Source organism: Chiloscyllium plagiosum, chromosome 20 (assembly GCF_004010195.1).
Source record: "Chiloscyllium plagiosum isolate BGI_BamShark_2017 chromosome 20, ASM401019v2, whole genome shotgun sequence".
In the NCBI taxonomy this organism is placed as follows: Eukaryota; Metazoa; Chordata; class Chondrichthyes; order Orectolobiformes; family Hemiscylliidae; genus Chiloscyllium; species Chiloscyllium plagiosum.
Genome location: NC_057729.1, coordinates 33,940,613 through 33,960,132, shown reverse-complemented (window position 1 = coordinate 33,960,132; position 19,520 = coordinate 33,940,613). Strand labels below are relative to the sequence as shown.

At 38.4% G+C, this 19,520-nt stretch overlaps 1 protein-coding gene across 1 annotated transcript in view; it reads left to right on the top strand.

Annotated features, from left to right (window-relative positions):
• The first annotated feature begins 856 nt into the window (after window positions 1-856).
• Window positions 857-19,520, top strand: part of LOC122560156 (transcription elongation factor A protein 1-like) — a 140,182-nt gene continuing 121,518 nt past the window's right edge. Inside the window, exons 1-2 of the mRNA XM_043710485.1 lie at window positions 857-977; window positions 9,186-9,282. Of these exons, the coding sequence (XP_043566420.1) occupies window positions 9,229-9,282 (54 nt within the window). The 5' untranslated portion in view covers window positions 857-977; window positions 9,186-9,228. The remainder of the gene's footprint in view (window positions 978-9,185; window positions 9,283-19,520) is intronic.

Sequence of the window (19,520 nt, the reverse complement as noted above, 5' to 3'; positions counted from 1 at the left end):
AGGGGAGTGCCTCCAAGTAAAATGATTGAAAACCCTTGGTTTACTCTGATTATTTGTAACTATTTAATGTACTCCTATGATTGTGTTAAAGGTAGACTGCTGAATCCAGATATGAGTCATAGTTAATTACATTGGCATGTTTACTTAATTCAAGTAACTTGAAAGACAGCAGAGAGATGATGATCAAATCAAGGAGTGGCAGTATCAGCACATATTATCAAACTAGGTGATCTAATTAAAGTAATTATAAATGTGTTGGACTCAGCCAAGAACTGAACTAAAACCCCATTTATGACTTGGAAACACAAAAGGGAATAAAGCAATTTCAATGTTAATATATGTAATTTGAGTTTTTAAACCAGAGTTTAACAAACATGTTAAACTTTAGGATTCAATTAAAACAGGATTCTTAAATTTATCATATTTCCTGAGTGTTTATTGAATTGAGATAGTCTTTCTTGTCATAAATTTATTTGATTTTATTCCAATATGTATTTCAGCTAGATAAAGAGTAGGCAATTGCAGCTTTAGCTGAAAGAACTGATAAAGAAAACAAGAATAATTCTGAGGTTGCATTTGTATTTTGCTAATTAGATTTCTTACAGAATAATCGCACTAAACAGTTGTGTACCATAGCTATTTTGATTATAATGAATTATTTTTGTAATGTTTACTTTAAGCTGATGGAAGAACAAAGATTTCTTCTTAATCCTTTGCCAATTTTTATCAAAAGAGGTCGCATGGGAGCTTATCAGATTATTCTGACAAGCCTAGCTAAAACGGACGCTATCGGTACTGACCAGATTGAAATCTGGCAATGACTGTGGGATAAAAATAAACAAACAGTCTTCATAAGGTGATCAGGATTTATGGATGCAGGACTCCATGTTTCAGATAAGCAAATATATCTGGGTCTCAGTTGTCATAATACTCCCATGTTCCTAAAAAATAACAAAACTGCAGACGCCTTGAAGGAGGTGAGAATTTTGTTTTAATTTACCTTTTTGCCATCAGTTTCCTGTTAAAAGACTTGACTTGGCATTGAAAGCAGACTGATGATCTCAGTATTTCTGCATCGATAAGACCTGCTGTAGGAAGTTGTGAGGAGGCAGGAAGGAAATGCTATTGGTCTTTGATTGAGAGGTTTGGAGCATTTCACGTCTTTAGGAGTAAAGACTGAAAGTCTGCTATAAAAATGTAGAAACTGAGTAACGTATTTGTTATGTATAGTATTTTGACCATTTTTGCTCACAAATGATTGTCAGTTTACGAGATAACATTTAGAGTTGTGTTTTATAACAAAATGTATTCACAAGTTTTAACAAAATATATCAAGACAGAAGATTGTTAAAATTCTGATAGACTGGGTTTTAAGGTTGCTTCACAAATGCTGTAAATAATAAAAACATTGTTAACCTGCCCCATTACTTCTGAACCACCTCTCATTCGATGTGTGTGATCAGTGCTAGATTGTGTGGCCTAGGATCTTATGTTGTGAACACTAAGGTTAAAGAAAAAGTAGAAATCCAAGTATTTAATCATGTTTTTAAACAGAAAGCTACAAGGGTCAGTTTTTCTAAACTCAAGAAACTGGAGTGTTATTTGATTAAAAGTCCAGTCCATAACTCTCCAAGATATCTGTAATTTTCTAATGCATTCTGAATTATAAATGTGTCATCATTGATGGCTATGTCTTCAAGCTCTGGAATTCCCTCCCCTCTGCTTTAATGTACTTTCCTCCTTTACATTATTCATAAAATCTACTTCTAAAACCAAGCTATTCATCAGCTAGTGCAATGATCAGTGTACCATAGTTCATGGTCCTTCAGTTGAAGCACTTTGGGACAACTCATTTGGTTAAGGGTACTGCTATAAACGTATGTTGTTAGAATTCAAAACAGGTTTAATTTGAATGTTGTCTCTGTGAAACCCAAATCATTTAATGGCATTAGTTTTACTTACATGTAGCTATAGTGGGCAATCTACTGCAACTTGATGTTTCGGGAGGACAAAAAAAAATCAGCCAGCCCCCATGCTCATTCATTTAACCTTATTATTCCAGTGTTGTTCAATACATTAACCACTAACCACATGTGGCCAGGTGGAAATCTAAATGTGTTAATTGCTTCTCTAATTGGTAAATGTGCAGGTGAGGAATAGGCAATCATTGAGTACATGATTTCACACAGATTAGACATATGCACTTTAACCTTTTTTTTAACTTGTTAAAACTACCAAGAAAAAGTGTTCTTTGATTATTCTGAGTGTTTTATTGTCTTCCTTGTTGAAGGTGGTATATATTTGGTAACTGTTAATTTCCTGTATTTGCAAGTGTATGCAAGACATTTTTACTAAAATTAGTGCTTGTGGTTAAGATCGCTTTGTAGTTGGTGGTTGTTATTGGACACCAATATGTTTGTTGGTATCAAGCCCGAAAGCCTTCTGGTATAATTCTATGTTACTGGAGTGACTTAGGAGGAATAAACAAACCAGTGGGTCTTAATAATGGTGAAAAACTTAAACTTTTTTAAAAAAGGTTGATGAGTATTTTGTTCAACAAAATAGGGCAGGGTTGGCTTCTTGTTGGATTTGAGGAGCATTGAAGCAGGCCCTAGACACAGGTAGATATAACATGTGATGTGGTGGGGAAACTGAAAAAAAAATCACCATGTCATACAGAACAAACCTAAATTCATCACAATTCTGTGTTGAGTTGGAACAATGAACAAAGTCTTGGATTTTTAAATCACTAATGGGCCAAATGGCTCTCCTCTGTGCTTTATTTTTTTTTCCCCCCCTGTGTTCTTACCCCTGAAGGCTTCATTATTATATCACTTTAGCTTAGTCCTCCACAGGACCTTTTTATAGTCATCATGAGAAGTTAATAAATACTTCAAATTAGCTTTCTATCATCTGGTGATGAGTTTATAGATTTTTTGACCAATCAGATCTTGGTCCTTGACAGCTCTAAATGAGCATAAAATAGTCACAGGTTAAGATTGAGCCCAATGTTTCAGCAAATGATAGAAGGAAACAGAAAACTTGAATTAAAATTCGGATTACCAAGTAATTACAGTACATCTGCATCATCTGTTCCTGTATCAGTCCATTAAGTCTACCCCAACTGATAGAAGATTACCTTTTCAGAATCAGTTTACAAGGTTTTGTTTCAGGCTTCATCAACTCTTGCATCATCAAATATTCACATCAGACTTTAACAAATGTGCAAATCACTCCTTCCTACTTACTTCAGAAATCACAAGAGCACTCATGTTATACAATGTAAGTTACATTCACAATACAACAATGAAATGAGAGGATAAATAAAACAATGAATCCGCTACATTTTGGATGCTGACTTGTATGAATTGTTTTCCTCAACTTCATTGATAATGCAATCATTCTTAAGGGTCTGTCACACCCATGACTTGGATCAAGATGGCAGGTAACTTAATGAGGACTGGTGAAGGAACCTATGAGCAATTATAGCTGACTGAAATTGGTGAAGTTTAAATTAATCATACAGCTTTAATATCCTAGGATAATTAATGGTTCATCAACCCTTAAGTATCGTCAATGCAGTTTAATTTAATATTTCCATCACTAAACTGAACTATAAATTGAACATCCAAAATATTTTTTAGGTCTGTATTTTTTTTTAAAATCAACCTGTTCAGACATGTTATAGACACATCTCTACAACAGATGAAATTGACCTGGACCTAAAGAAGCTACAAATACACTACATCATTCTTATTAATTCATTCTAGCTAAATAAGAAATTATTGTGATAGCTGGTCAAAACGTTGTTAAGTGAGTGTGCTAAAAGAGGGAGAGTTGATGAGAAATTTAGAAATGGAATTCCAGATTTAAAGGCTCAAAACTGAAGGAATGGCTGTCCAGAGTGGAGTGATTAAAATTGGAGAGATTCAAGTGGAGGATGTACATTCACTCTGTACAATACAGAGCAGCAGACTGAAATTTTTAACTCTCAAAAATGGCTGGATTATGATCACATCAGTTGTTAAAATTTTAAAAACCTAAAACCTCACCCGGACCTGTCTCTGAACCTCAATTCCTAAATTCAACTGAAATCGAAGAAGGGGAGGGTAGCAACCTCCTCCTATGAGGTCATTCAAATATCTTAATCAAACTGGCACCCTCTTATTTAAGCTTCTTTGTAAATTTTGCAATGGCCGTCGGTTTCCCAGGATTGAGGAAACTAGGGAGGAGAGACCAGGTTTGAGGAATAGATAAATATCTTCATTGCTTGTGGATCAACAGGAGAGCAGCAGCAGTACTTCATCTCAGCATACTAAGTGATTCCCCAGTCAGACACTCTGACTTTACAAAGACTCCCGAGATCAGGATTGGAAACTGACGTATTCCACAAAGATTTGCCTTTGCCATCCTACCACACCACAATTAATTTTGGACTCTTATTGCAGATTGGGCACCTTTACCCACCAGGTTATAGACAGATCTACTTGCTTCTGAGGCCTGTTTTGATATCTTCCCCCAACCCACCCCATCTCATCGAGAAGTGAAATCTGTCAATCAGACTGACTTCTGAACTTATAAAGAATTACCATTTATTACAAATAATTACAAATAAACAACTTTAAATGTCTACATGTAATGCTATCAATTGAAATTCAACCTTTTTATAAAACTCCCTCACATGCATACATAAAGACAGACACAAAGAAAACAGTGATTGTTTTGGTGGAAGGGAAAACTGGGAAGGCAGTTAAATGACCGTTGTGCACAGGGTTTACTGAGATTATCCTTTGCTTGTCAGGACTTGCTGTACACCGATCTCTCTCTTCTCTGGATGGTTTTCATTTGCTTGCAGGAGGTACAGAGGGACTGGATAACAAATTATGGAGTCACTGACATATTCGTTGAAAACTACAGCTTACAGCAACTGACAAGAGAAAGTTAACTGACTTTCTTCTGGCTTTAGGTGTTTTTATTGCAGAAACAAGAATACCAACTTCTTTGCCTAGGTTCAGAAGGCTCCTGGCTATATTGTTCACACTTACATACTATTCAGCTATGTGGAAACAAATCACTTTGTGGTTGACAGGCAGAAGACCTTTGACATTGACAATTCCATTCCACCACTCCACAGACAAAACAAAAACTCTTCAGTCCAGGCAGCATCCTGGTAAATCTCCTCTGCACTTTGTCCTGTGCAATTGTATCCCTCCGATGACAGTGATTCCAGAACTGCAGATAATATTCCTGCTGTGGCTGAACCAACATTTCAAATGGTTCCAGAATAACATCCCCACTCTCAAACACTATCCCTTGGCCAATAAAGGCCAGTATCCCATAAGTCTACTGAATCACTTTATCTACTGTCCCACGACCTTAAGAGACTAATGGACATGCAAACCAAGATCCCTCCAGTCCTTGCTGCTTCACAGGGTCCTACTGACAATATCTGTAGAGAGAGGCTGAAAGTTAAATGTTTGAGTCTTAAATGTTTGTATTCTGATTTTTATAGATGCTGCCAGACCTGCTGAGTTTCTCCAGTGTTTTCCATTAAGTAGAGTTAGATTAAGAAGTGACATAGAAAATAGAGAAGTTGTAATTGGAGGACTGCAACAAATCCCTATCGAAAAAATTGATTTAAGCTTTGGGAGCAAAATTTTGACTTCACCAGAAGTGGTGGATTACTCAATAGAAATAAAAGGAACTGAGATGCTAGAGTAGGAATACCCTTGTTGTTTTCCTGACTGTACTGTGACTAGATCTCAGGCCCAATGAATAAGACAGAAAGAGGAGGAGCTTATGAAGAAGGGAGATGGCTTTGAAATTCAGTTATTTGACAGAATTTTCAAACACTTAAGTTAAATATGTCACCTTTATTCTTTTTTTATCTATCGCCTTTAACAGAAATGCAACAGGCAACTCCTGAATTGAAAGAACTAGATCACACAGTCTAATCAAAAACTCAATCAGAATCAATATGTGGGTTTTATTATTTAAAAGCCAAACTGCTAATGAGGAAACAGAGACCATCTAAATAACAATCAGGAATGAGCAGTAGACTATCAGGTTGTGGTAGTCGCCTCTGAGTATCGTAAACAAATTTTACAAGTTCCTCATAAAATTCCAGTGGTAGGTCACTTGAGTACATTTTTATTGATCAAGATTATGTAAATAAATGGTGAAATGTTGCCAGATATGCTATACAAATCAGTCATGTGGAAACTCTACTAATTAAACCTATGCCTTTAATTCTGCTATTAGCGTTTAAAGAACCTTTTTAGCAATGTCTTAACAGATTGTGTGGATCTCCTGCCTAAAACCAAGGATAGCAATGTGTACCTTTTAACAATTATGCATATTTTTCATAGGTTTTCTGAGGCAGTGCCTTTGGAGAAAATGGAAATGTCAGTACAAATTTCTACAAACTGTGGCATTTCCAAAGAAATACATTTAGATCAAGTTTCAAATTTTGTGTTACAAACATTCAAAGAAATAACGAATAAAGCAATTTACATCTTCAGCTCATCATTCATGATCTCAAGGAACATTGGGAATATGACATCAAAACTAAAAGACCACATCTATAGACATTGACTTAGCCAAGAGTATGATTGCCACATTATTGGATGAAGCAGTTACTAGGACACCCGACGACACCAGCAGTATCAACAAGAACTCTGTGTTATAATTACTGGAGCTATGCCTCACTACTCACTTTACATTCAATGGACAAGTGTACAGACAAATCGACGGTATACCAGTAGGGTCACCAATATCTGGAATGATAGCAGAAGCAGTAATGCAACACTTAAAATGGATAGCTCTCCCCATTATCCAACCTAAACTCTGGATTTGGTTTGTAGATGATGCCTTTGTCATCACTAAACATACACAACTAGAAGAAACCCACCACCACATCAATAACATCCTCACTGGAATAAAGTTCACTGAAGAAGAGGAAAACAGTAGCAGACAACCCTTCCTGGATGTATTAGTGGAACGCATACCTACAGGTGAACTCCAGACCAGTGTGTACAGGAAGAACATCCATACAGACTAGATACTGAATTATAATAGCAATGACCCCAGCACCCGTAAATAAAGCTGAATTAGAACAGGATTTAAATGAGCAAAGACACACTGCACCTATTTAAGGGATTTAAGCAAAACAGGTACCCCAAGAGCACTATCCTCTGATACTTACTCAACAAACCTAAAGATGAAAAAAACTACACAACCAGACATGATAGTGATCATACTGTACATCAAAGAAATATCAGAAATGACTACCTGACTTCTCAGACCCCGAGGAATCTTAATGGCCCACAAATCAATAAACACCTTTCAGCAGCTCCTCACAAAGGTTAAAGACCCGACACCCACATCCAACAGGAGAAATGTTATTTAAAGATACCCTGCAAGGACTGTGAAAAACACTACACAAGACAAACAGGATGAAAACTGACCATATCTGTGCACAAACATCAACTTGCTACTGCCAGACCTGATCAGTACTCTCTCATTTCCAACCACACAACAACAAAGGGCATGAATTCAACTGGGAAAATGTTAGCACAAGCTAAATATAGACACACGAGAGAATTCCTTGAAGCCTGGCATTCTACCCAGAACTCAATCAATAAACATGTTGAACTGGATTGCACATACAAACCACGCAGATATGGAATCTTAAGTACCTAAAACCAGATACACATAAATACCAGGCTGGACAGACCATCAACACTGTATCGAAGATGCACTGATGATGTCACCTAGTGAGGCGACGTAACATCTGCTGAAAACCACAACAACTCGGTGAACGAATCTACGACCTTAAAAAGATAACAATTCAAGCTTGTTGTCAAAAATGTCCTGATGATTGAGATAGATGAATTCTGTTGTTAGTGTTTGCTGTTAGGGATGCTGCTAATGAGCCTACACAATCAGTTCTTTTAACTAATAAACCAATTTGAGGTGAGAGGACTTCTTTGATTAAAGAAAAACTTAAGGGTCAAGTTTCAGAGAAAAACTCAACAAATAATGAAAATTAGAGCAGATAAAAAGGCCAAAGCATGGAATTTTGTTGCTGAAAACAAAGTAATAGTATTGTTAAAATAATACTATTAAAGCAAGTATTGCTCTATTCCATTAAATCAAAAACAAACCCAATGACGTAAACTATGCAGTGACAGGAGGAAAACATCAGCGAGTGTGTCATGTTAATAAGTTAGAGATATTATGGTAGGGAGAACAGCTGGAAAAGGAGTGTATTTACAGTGATAAAATTAGAGATGACATAAAAATATGAATGGTTCAAGAATGAATCAGATATCAAAATTTCAAAAGTTGATTATTGAATAATTAAATTGGGTGTTTGAAATGTTAGATGGAATATTATTTTCAAAATCTGTTTCAGATTCATAAGTTGATTTGTGTAAATAAGACTGAGAACTTTAATGCTGAGCCTCTGTACCTCCATATCGCCTGGCATTTTCTGCTTATAATAGACATGTCATACCTGCAATTGATCTAGCTCTTTATTGTGTTATAATGAAACAGACAGGGAATTCTCAAATCCACTCTCCCATCCCACTCATTCCATATCATCTGAGATAATTGGGACTGCAACATGTGACAGCTGAAGATTATTGGTGCAAAATTCTGCTCTAGGAGCCCTGAGATTGTGAGATTGAAAGATGTCTCAGAAACAAGCCAAACACTTTTCAATCAAGTTAGATAAGTTTTTAAACTTGCTCATTTTAATATTCTTGCTTGAGAGTCTTCTGTTTATAGTTGGAAGGCAACAATAGCACTAGCCAGGAACTCAGCTACATAGCGCTCATTTCTCCATGTGCTTTTGTCAGTTGGTCAATGTTCATGTTGAGCCTGGGACCTCTGCACTTTGGGTATGCGAATGGAAAATAACTACATGTAAAATTGGTGGTTCCAATAGAGAGTAATGAAACAAAACTTTATAGCTTATCTGTGAATACTCAGGATATTTTGGAACCCACTGGAAATGTTTAGGATTAAGGCCAATTTTAAGTTACCACTAAATTTATTGTATAGATTTTTGAATTTCATTTTGAATTTACCTCAGTTGCTCATGATACAAACTTTAGAAAAGACTTTCAAAAAGTGTCTGCCTCTTCCTTTCTCACTCAGTTGTTTTGTCTTCCTCCTAGATTTGTAGAAAAACTTGCAGTCTTATACATTAGAGAAGAAGACATGATCATTCAAGACACAGCATCTATTTTCAAAGGCCATGTCACGTGTCTTAAGGTAAAGCATACTCTTCATTTCTCCTCCCATTGTCTTGAAATAAGGCACTGATTTATGAAGCAGCTTATTTGATCACAGCTGTACCATTAAGCGAGTTAGAGCAAACATCTTTACATTACAGCAACCAGCATGTCAGTTTGTCAGGGTCCAATTCTCCTTTCTTTGAAAGTGTCAAGCGAAAAGTGATGAGAAGGGGAAATAAAGGGATAAGATGGCTTTGAAGCCACCTCACTGAATATGTTCAGTGTGAGAAGGCCATTTAAGGGTCTCAGCTTTCCACCTCGCCAGTTATCTGCACTCCTGGTAAGAGAGAAATGGGGAGAAAGTGAGGTCTGCAGATGCTGGAGATTAGAGCTGAAAATGTGTTGCTGGAAAAGCGCAAATCCGAGTTCATCCCTTGTGGTTGGAGGGTTCCTAGGCGGAAGATAAGGCGCTCTTCCTCCAAAGAGAGAAATGGAGCTGGTTTCCTAATTAGGAAGTCAGGGTGACCTACCAGCTGGATTAGGATGGGGCCTTCAATTGCCCCAGTCTCTAAAAGCAAACACTTGTCTTTGCCTCCACCTAAACTTCCCCATTACTTCAACTCCATAAGAAGAGAACAAAAAGTACTTACTTTCCCATCTTTGTATCTGCTGAAGAGTAAGTCTCGATCAGTAAATATTAAGACATGGCAGCTTCAAGGCCTGTCTATCAGCTTTTAAAAATCTGGTCAGTTGATGACACTGAGAGTGTGTGGATTGTGTGTTAGTTGCCACCTAACCCGTCCACCCTAACACTTTTAAAGAAAAGCAAGACAATTCTGCTACCAGTACCTCCTCTAAAAATGATTTGGTAAAAGACAAGTGAACAATGGGAAAGAGAATAAATTTCATCTTAAGTGATTGCAACCTCAATGCAGGTGAACACTATGAAAGAAATCACTATTGGTTTAAAGAAATGCTAGATTCTGAAGAAAATTGATCAAATTTTAAAGGAAATATTGGATGCTTCTGCAGCATTGCATTAAGAAAATTGATAAGAAAGTGGTGTCAATGACCTCTAACAATATCGCTCAGCAAAAAGAATATTCTATTATTCTGGCACTTGACTAGAAAGCTATGATTGGTATTTTATATTATGTTTTCTTTTATTCATTCCATGTTGGAATAGAATGAATGTGGTTATCAGCACTGCAAAGACTGGATATTCTTTCATGAGCAGGAGCTTTTTCCAATAGTATTCATCAGGCTCCAAAATAAGTGAGCAAACTTCACAATTGACAATGTAAAGGTAATTTATGAAAATTTGGGAGTATTTTAGAACTTTTTTGTGTGTGGTGCATTCAGACACCAAAACATCACAAGTTTATTGGCAGTTCAAAATTAAAACCATTTTGCATCACTGCAAAATTCTATATACATTTTCTCTTTAAAAAATGGATAGAGACTACTGTTGTATAATGTATTAGTTCTGCAAGAGTTAATGCTGAGCTGTTTTGAGCTCCAGCCAATTTGATCAAATCACAGTCTTTGGGTAGAGAAACAACTTATCGTATATGAGATCCAAATCGGGTCAGATGTAATGTGTCAGGAACCTGATAGTTATAGTTTTGACTATGTTGCTCATATTAATGATATTTATTTTTATCACACAATAATCCTTTCCTCATATAAGACAAAGTACCTCTTCTTGTTAAGCTCGTATTGTAGTCTATCCTCTACCACTGATAATTAGATAGGCTCTTAGCATAGAAAGGAAGATTGGTGGCAGCAAACCACCTAGCCACAAACCACCAGTGGATGGTACCTTGAAGATACAAATTGGCAGTGCAGGTATCTGAAAATATAAAATTGCAGAAATGTTACAGAGTCAAATTCCAATTGACATCAAAGGACAAATGTTTTGAACACAATTGACTTTGCCACTTTAAGAACATTACTGCTTTAAAAAGAAGCAGTCAATGACTGTAATGTGAAAACTGACAAGTAGTCAGCAGTACTTTACACAGTAGCAACAGGGTGAAAGCAGCACTCCAGAAGATGAACTTCAACTCAGAGGTGGTATGACATTCAGGGTAAATAGTGTGGGCTATGAAAGTGGTCAAAATTAGCCACACTGGGACAAGGCAAAGAACTTAAATTGAAAGGTGCTTTAGAGGGTTGTAAAGGATCCAGATGTGAAGTTAGAGAGAATAGTGTAAAATGTTTTTCTAAACTGTTCAAATGCCAGACAGGGAACAAAAAGGGGTGAAAATAAAGTTTTCACTTCTCAAAATGAGCATTGCACCATTGCAAATAGGCTGCACAAAGAGAACTGCATAGGATAAAGTTTAAGCCAGAGAAATAATTCTACTGCCGCAGTACTGAAAAGACAACAGAATTAACTGAAAAGGTAAAAAGCAAAAGTTAGAAGAAGTCTAATCAACAAGAATATTTGAACAATTCTAAGATTTTTACCAGGAGAAAGTGAGGACTGCAGATGCTGGAGACCAGAGCTGAAAAATGTGTTGCTGGAAAAGCGCAGCAGGTCAGGCAGCATTCAAGGAGCAGGAGAATCGACGTTTCGGACATAAGCCCTTCTTCAGGAATGAGGAAGGTGTGCCAAGCAGGCTAAGATAAAAGGTAGGAGGAGGGACTTGGGGGAGGGGTGTTGGGAATGCGATAGTTGGAAGGAGGTTACCATGGTCTGGCGATGGAGGAGGCCAAGGACCTGCATGTCCTTGGCGGAGTGGGAGGGGGAGGTTAAGTGTTCAGCCACGGGGTGGTTGGGTTGGTTGGTGCGGGTGTCCCAAAGGTATTCTCTGAAACGTTCTGCAAGTAGGCGGCCTGTCTCCCCAGTGCAGAGGATTTTTACCAGATCAGGATCTATATGATTTATACTTAGATTTCAGTGGGATGATTTATTAAGGTCATGGCCAAAGAACTTTAGTTAGAAGTTGTGCAGGGGGATATGCTTAGCATTTGAAAAAGTGAGAAAACATCCATTTTACTTTGGAAGAAGCAGGAAGAGCTCCATCTTGGACTGTAAAAGACAGGAAACCCCTAATAAGAAATACAGAAAACTACCTTTCGTTATTTATAAGAATGATTTGGATGTGCATTAAGGAGACATGGTTAGTAAGTTTGCAGATGACGCCAAAATAGGTGGTGAAATGGACAGTGAAGAAGATTATCTCAGAGTACAAAGGGAACTTAATCAGATGTACTGATGAGTGACAAATGGAGTTTTAGATCAATGTGAGGTGTTGCATTTTGGTAAGGCAAACCAGGGCAGGATTTACACAATTAATGCTCGGGCTCTGGAGAGTGTTGTCGTGCAAAGAGACCTAGGGGTGCATGTGCATAGTTCCTTGAAAGTTGTGTCGTAGGTAGGCAGGGTGGTGAATAAGGCATTTGATATAGTTGCCTTCATTGGTCAGGACACAGAGTATTGGAGTTGGGATGTCATGTTGTGGCTGTACAGGACATTGGTGAGGCCACTTTTAGAATACTGCGTACATTTCTAGTTGCCCTTCTATAGGAAGGATGTTGTTAAAGTTGAAAGGGTGCAGAAAAGGAACACAGGCTTGCACATCTTGAAAAAAAAATTCTTAAAGTACAAAATTGCTCAAAAATTAAAATCACATTGGTGGTTGAATATATTTACACTGTGTATCCTATAGCATATGGCATAATATATTGCCAAAATATCAAAGACTTTTCAGATACATCTGATAAAGTTTTAAAAGACTTTGACAACTAGGTCAATCTGAGAATAAACAAAAGTCTAAAGTGAATAAAATTTAGCAGAAGAGTTTAGCTTCCAGGGGAATCAATTTCATTAATTATGTTGACAAGTTAGTGAAAACAATGACTATGGAGATTAGAAATAAAAATTCACAAAGACAAAGTTGATTTTGAAATTATTGATAAGTCTTTGCAATTCCTGGCAGAATTAACTTTGGAGAAAATTGGTCAAATTATGCTGAAACAAAAATCAGCAAAATTCGTGGACACTCCGAAGGAGATATAACCTATTTTCATATTCCGCTAGAATTTATATACTGCTTAACTTGAACATACAAGCATAAGAAATAGGAGCAGAAGTAGACCATTTGACACATTGAGCCTGCTCTGGCAATCAGTAAGGTCATGGCCTTACTGTTTGCGTTTGAATTCCGTTTTCCCTTCTACCTCCAATAACCCTTGATTCCCCATCCTAAAAAGAATTTATCTATGTCTTGAAAACCTGTTTCCATCACCTTCTGAGGCAAAGAGTTCCCAAATCACACAGACCTCTAAGAAAAAAAGAAGACTCATAAAAGTGCAATCCTTAATTTTAAAACAGGGCTCAAGTTTGGAAACAAATGGAAATTGCTAGAGAAACTCAGCAGGTCTGGCAGCATCTGTGAAGAGAAAGCATTGTTAACATTTTGGGACGAATGATCATCTTCAGAATGTTTTGTTTCTGATTTCCAGCATCTGCAGTTCTTTGTTTTGTTTTCTCCCCTCTAGTTTCCATCTACAAGAGGATACCTCCTTTCTACTTTAATCTGTCAAAACATACAGGATCTTATGCACTTCAATTATGTCATCCCTCACTTTTCTAAACTCTGGTGGAAACAAGCCTACCCTTTGAAACCTATCCACAGAAGACTTTTTCCCAGTATCAAACCTCTTCTGAACTAACTCCAATGAATGAGAGCAAAACTGCAATGATATTTGAGATAGAGTTTCACCAACACCTTGTTGAACTGAAGCATAATATAATCACTTATAAGATCAATTCCCCTCAAAATAAAGGGTAGCATCCCATTGACATTTTTGATTATGTGCTGTGCACTATCTTTTTGTGACTCAAGCATCAGAATTACTTAATTCCTCTTTGCCTCAAAATTCTGCAATTATCCCTCATTTAGGTAGTAATCTGATTTTAGACTGATTCTGAAGCGTAGTCCATGCTAAGTCTGATGGTGGGATGAAACTTGATGATATCACTCTGTAGTCATTTCAGTGATTCCTTGCCATGAGCCCAAAGGAAGGAAATGACACCGGTGTAGCTGGTTTATTAGCATTGATTGGAGGTCCTGTGCAGCAAAGAAGTCTTGCTCGTACTTGTGCATGAAAATGTTGGCATATTGGGTGCAGATATGGTCCCCATGGCTGTTCTGTGTGTCTGGATGAAGCAGCTGAGTTGTAGAATTGGCAGTTGTTGTTGAATACTGAGGCTGTTACAGTGATGCTGTTGTCATGGGGGATGCTGGTGCAGAATGCCGAAATGTTCATTCTGATGAGGAATGTTCCTGATTCATCTGGTCCATGGGTGCCGAATTTTTGAAAGACATCCGTGGTGTCGCAACAGTAGCTGGGGGTTCCTTGTACAATGGGTTTCAAGGTGCCTTCGATATAGCCAGAGATGTTCTAGCAAAGGGTCCCGTTGCCCGATATAATTGACCATCCAGGTGTGTTAGCTTTGTATATCTTTGGAAGGCAGTAGAAGTCTCCTATGCAAGAAGTATGTGGAATGAGAGTGCATAGGATACTCTGAAAGTCTGGATCAAAGAGCTTGATCGGTCTGTTGAGTTGACGATGTGTCCTTTGGTTGGATTGGCAGTTAGTTGTCAGTAATGTTCCTGGTTATTCAGTTGTCAGTATATCTCTTTGCAATAATCTATTTTTATTCTTTATGATTCTGGCTCCTCCTTTGTCTGCTGGTTTGATGATAATGTTGCCATTGGTCTTGAGAGCCTGGATGGCGTTGCGTTGTGCTTGGATGACATTCTGCATTATCTTGTGTGTGCGGCCCTGATGGAGCTGAGGTTAATGCATCTCCTGACAGCTTGAGCATACATGGTGAAAGTGAGGATTGCAGATGCTGAAGATTAGGGTCAAGATTAGTGTGGTGCTAGAAATGCACAGCAGGTCAGGCAGCATACAAGGATCAGGAAAATCGACGTTTCGGGCAGGAGCCCTTCATCAGGGCTACCAAAGTGTCAATTTTCCTGCTCCTCGGATGCTGCCTGATCTGCTGTGCATTTCCAGCACTACTCTAAGCTGAGCATGCATGTCGAGGAACACTTTAGCGGTCAAGAACATTCAGTCTCCGATATCTGTGTAAGCATCCTCCAAGGTGAACTTCAAGATACACAACAGCGCAGAATCGCGAAGCAGCCAAGTTTCGTATTCATGAAGACGGCCTCAACCATGATCTTCAGTTCGTTGCGCTACATGTGATCCTACTGTTCTGTATGTGTAAAATCTTCCTTACTGTCCTGCTTTGACACCATCATTTTGATAAATTGTTATGATCTCTCTACCTTAATTGGTTTGTACAGATTTAGATTACTTATTACTTTGATTAAACCATCCGTATGCGACTCTTATACCTATCATGCTATGCCAGTCATTTGGTTTGTCTCCTGCAATTTTTTGTAATTCTTCTCTGCCTCATTTAATTGGAATATAGGTCATTCCTTCCCTTGTTTTTCAGCTGTTGAAACTTTGCTCACACCATTTGACACTCTTGATCATCAACAGAGACTTATTATTCGGCCTGTCGACACTCTAGTCAGACCATTTGTATGACCTTTTGATCTCTCTGCCTATACATTCTGTGCCTGTATGCTTCTCTCTCACTTCACCTGACAAGCGAGCAATGCTCCAAATACTTGTGATTTCAAATAAACCTGTCGGACTATAACCTGGTATTGTCTGACTTCGAACCTCTCCTCAAAGAGAATCTTTCCGTAACTGACACAATTCTGAAGAAGTGTCGCAGAACCCAAAATGTTAACTCTGCTTTCTCTCCACAGATGCTGCTCGACCTGCTAAGTTTCTCCAGCAATTCTTGTTTTTATTCAGCCCTCCAGACCTGGGACCAACCTAGTGAACCTTCTCTGGACAGTCTCCAATGCCAGTATATCTTTCCTCAGCTGAGGAGACAAAAAGTGTTCAAAGTACTCCAGGTGTGTTCTAATTAGTGCCTAATTCTATATGTTTACTTTAAGTTTAATGCTTTCACTAATTATTTAATAAACCACAAATGAAAGGTCCGTTCATTAATTTCTTTTATTTAGAGTAATAATATTCTGTTAGTCTAAAATATCTCATTAAATTGCTACTACTGTACTTCTTTGATCCATCCCTTAGTTAAGAATGCTGGTTTAGTTCTTCTGCTTACTTAATTAACCTGCTTTAGGTTTAAAATACTAGTCTTAGACCCATTCTTCTTCCTTTTAAACTACACGTAAAATTCAATCATATTTTGCTTGCTGCTACCTATGGGAGCTTTAACTCTAGATCATTCATTAATTCTGTCACATTACACAATACGAAGTCTAATATAACATGCTGCCTGATAATTTTTTTAATGCTGCACCTTTTGAAACCAATCTCAAAAAGGATTCAAGGAGCTCTTCATCCAGGTTACAGTTATGTAGATTAAAGTCACCAATGATTATTTTCATCCTTTTATCATAAACATCCAATATTTATTCTGGTCTTCTTTGTCCTACACTTTGTTTACTACTGGGGCTTATAGATCACTCCCACTAGAGACAACTTTCTCCTACTATTTCTCACCTCCACCCAGATGATTCTACATCCTGATCCCCTGAATCAATGTCATCTCTAACTATTTTCACAAATGCTATCCTTGATTAACAGTATTACCCTTCCACCTTTTAGGTGGTTTACTATTTTTATTGAATGCCATATAGCCCTCAATTTTCAAGACTCAATCAAGGTGAATAGAAGAGATGAGTATCACTTAAATAGAAAATAAAAAGGAGAATATCTGCAGATGTCCTAAATCAGAAACAAAGCAGAAATTGCTAGAAAAGCTCAGCAGGTCTGGCAGCATCTGTGTAGAGTTAACCCTTCCTTAGAACTGATGGTAGCTAGGAAAATATCGGTTTCTATGCAGAAGGTTTCCACCCCACCCTCACTTTCATCCGGTCCATCTCTGACTACTCCCTTCCCTTCCTCAACACTTCTGTTTCCATTTCTGAGGATAGGCTGGCCACCAATATTCACTATAAACCCACTAATTCCCACATTACCTAGAATATGTATCCTCACATCTTGCTTCCTATAAAGACTCAATTCCATTCTCCCAGTTCCCCCATCTCCGTCACATCTGTTCTGATGATGCCAACTTTCACAAGAGAGCCTCTGTATTTTTTACCATCTTCCTCAATTGAGGATTCCTCAGCACTGTTGTTGACAGGTCCCTCAACTGGGTCCAACCTGTCTCCTGCACTTTGACCCTCGCTCTCTGTCTTCCCTCCCGCAACAGCAAAAGAGTTCCCCTGGTCCTTACCTACCATCCCAAAAGAATTTATATCCAGAGGATCAGAGCTGCAATTTCCACCAACTCTAGTGAGATGCCACGACCAGTTAATAGTCCTCTTCCCTCCCTTGTCAGCCTTCCATAGGGATCATTCCCTCTGAGACACCCTGGTCCACTCTCCCTTCACTCTCAACAGCAACCCTCCCCAAGCCTCACAGCAACTTTCCCTGCAACCACAGAAGGTGTAACACTTGCTGTTTATCTAGTCTCTCCTCAGTGTCCATGGGCCAAAATACCTGCCACATGAAGCAGCATATTACCTGCAGTTCACACAATTTAGTCCACTACATTCGCTGCTCACAATGTGATCTCCTCTACATTGGAGAAAAGAATCATCAGCTGGGTGGCCACTTCACAGAACACCTATGTTCTGTCCACAAAAAAGACCCTGAGCTTCCAGTTGCCTGTCACTTTAACACACAACCCTGTTCCCTGGCCAGCATCTCGGTAACAGGTTTGCTGCAGTGCTACAGCGAAGCTCAGTGCAAGGAACTTAGGGATCCTTGTGCATAAATCACAAGAAGTTAGTATTCAAGTTCAGCAAGTAATGGGAAAGGCAAATGGTATGTTAGCCTTTATTTCAAAGCGGGAGAAAGTGAGGACTATAGATGCTGGAGATCAGAGTAGAGATTGTGGTACTGGAAAAGCACAGCAGATCAGGCAGCATCTGAGGAGCAGGAGAATCGATGTTTCAGGTATAAGCCCTTCATCAGGATTCCTGATGAAGGGCTTATGCCTGAAATGGCAATTGTCCTGCTCTTCAGATGCTGCCTGACCTGCTGTGCTTTTCCAGTGCCACAATCTCAACTGTATTTCAAAGTGAATGGAATATAAAAATGGGAAAGCCTTGCTAAAAAATTATAAGACATTAATTATACCACACCTGGAATATTGGGAACATGTCTGATTCCTTATCTAAGGAAAGGTATATTGGCAATGTAGACAGCCGAGAGAAGGTTCACTAGATTGTTCCCAGACATGGCAGGATTATTTTCTGAGGAGAGGTTGAGTAGGTTGGACTTATATTTATTGGAGTTTAGAAGAATAAGAAGTAAACATATAACATTCTTGAAGGATTTGACAAGGCAAATGCTGTTTCTCCTTTTGGGCAAGTCTAGTATAAGAGGGCATAACCTCAGAGTAAAGGATCATCCAGTTATGACAGAGATAGAGTCATAGAGATGTACAGCATGGAAACAGACCCTTTGGTCCAACTCATCCATGCTAACAAGATAACCCAACTCAATCTAGTCCCACCTGCCAACACCCACCCCATATCGCTCCAAACCCCTCCTATTCATATACCCATCCAAATACCTTTTAAATGTTGCAATTGTACCACCACTTCCTTTGGCAGATCATTTCATACACGTACCACCCTCTGCGTGAAAAAGTTGACCTTAAGGTCTCTTTTATATGTTTACCCTCTCAACATAAACCTATGTCCCCTAGTTCTGGAGTCCCCAAATCCAGGGAAAAGACTTTGCCCCTCATAATTTTGTAAATCCCTATAAGGTCACCCCTCAGCCTCCGACACTCCAGGGAAAACAGCCCCAGCCTGTTCAGCCTCTCCCTGTAGCTCAAATCCTCCAGCCCTGGCAACATTCTTGTAAATCTTTTCTGAACCCTTTCAAGTTTCACAACATCTTTCCGATAGGAAGGAGACCAGAATTGCACACAATATTCGAAAAGTGGCCTCACCAATGTTGTGTACAGCTGCAACATGACCTTCCAAATCCTGTACTCAATACTCTGACAATAAAGGAAAGCATACCAAATGTCTTCTTCACTTTCCTATCTACCTGCAACTCCACTTTCAAGGAGATATGAACCTGCACTCCAAGGTCTCTTTGTTCAGAAACACTCCCTAGGAACTTACCATTAAATGTATAAGTCCTGCTAAGATTTGCTTTCCCAAAATGCAGCACCTC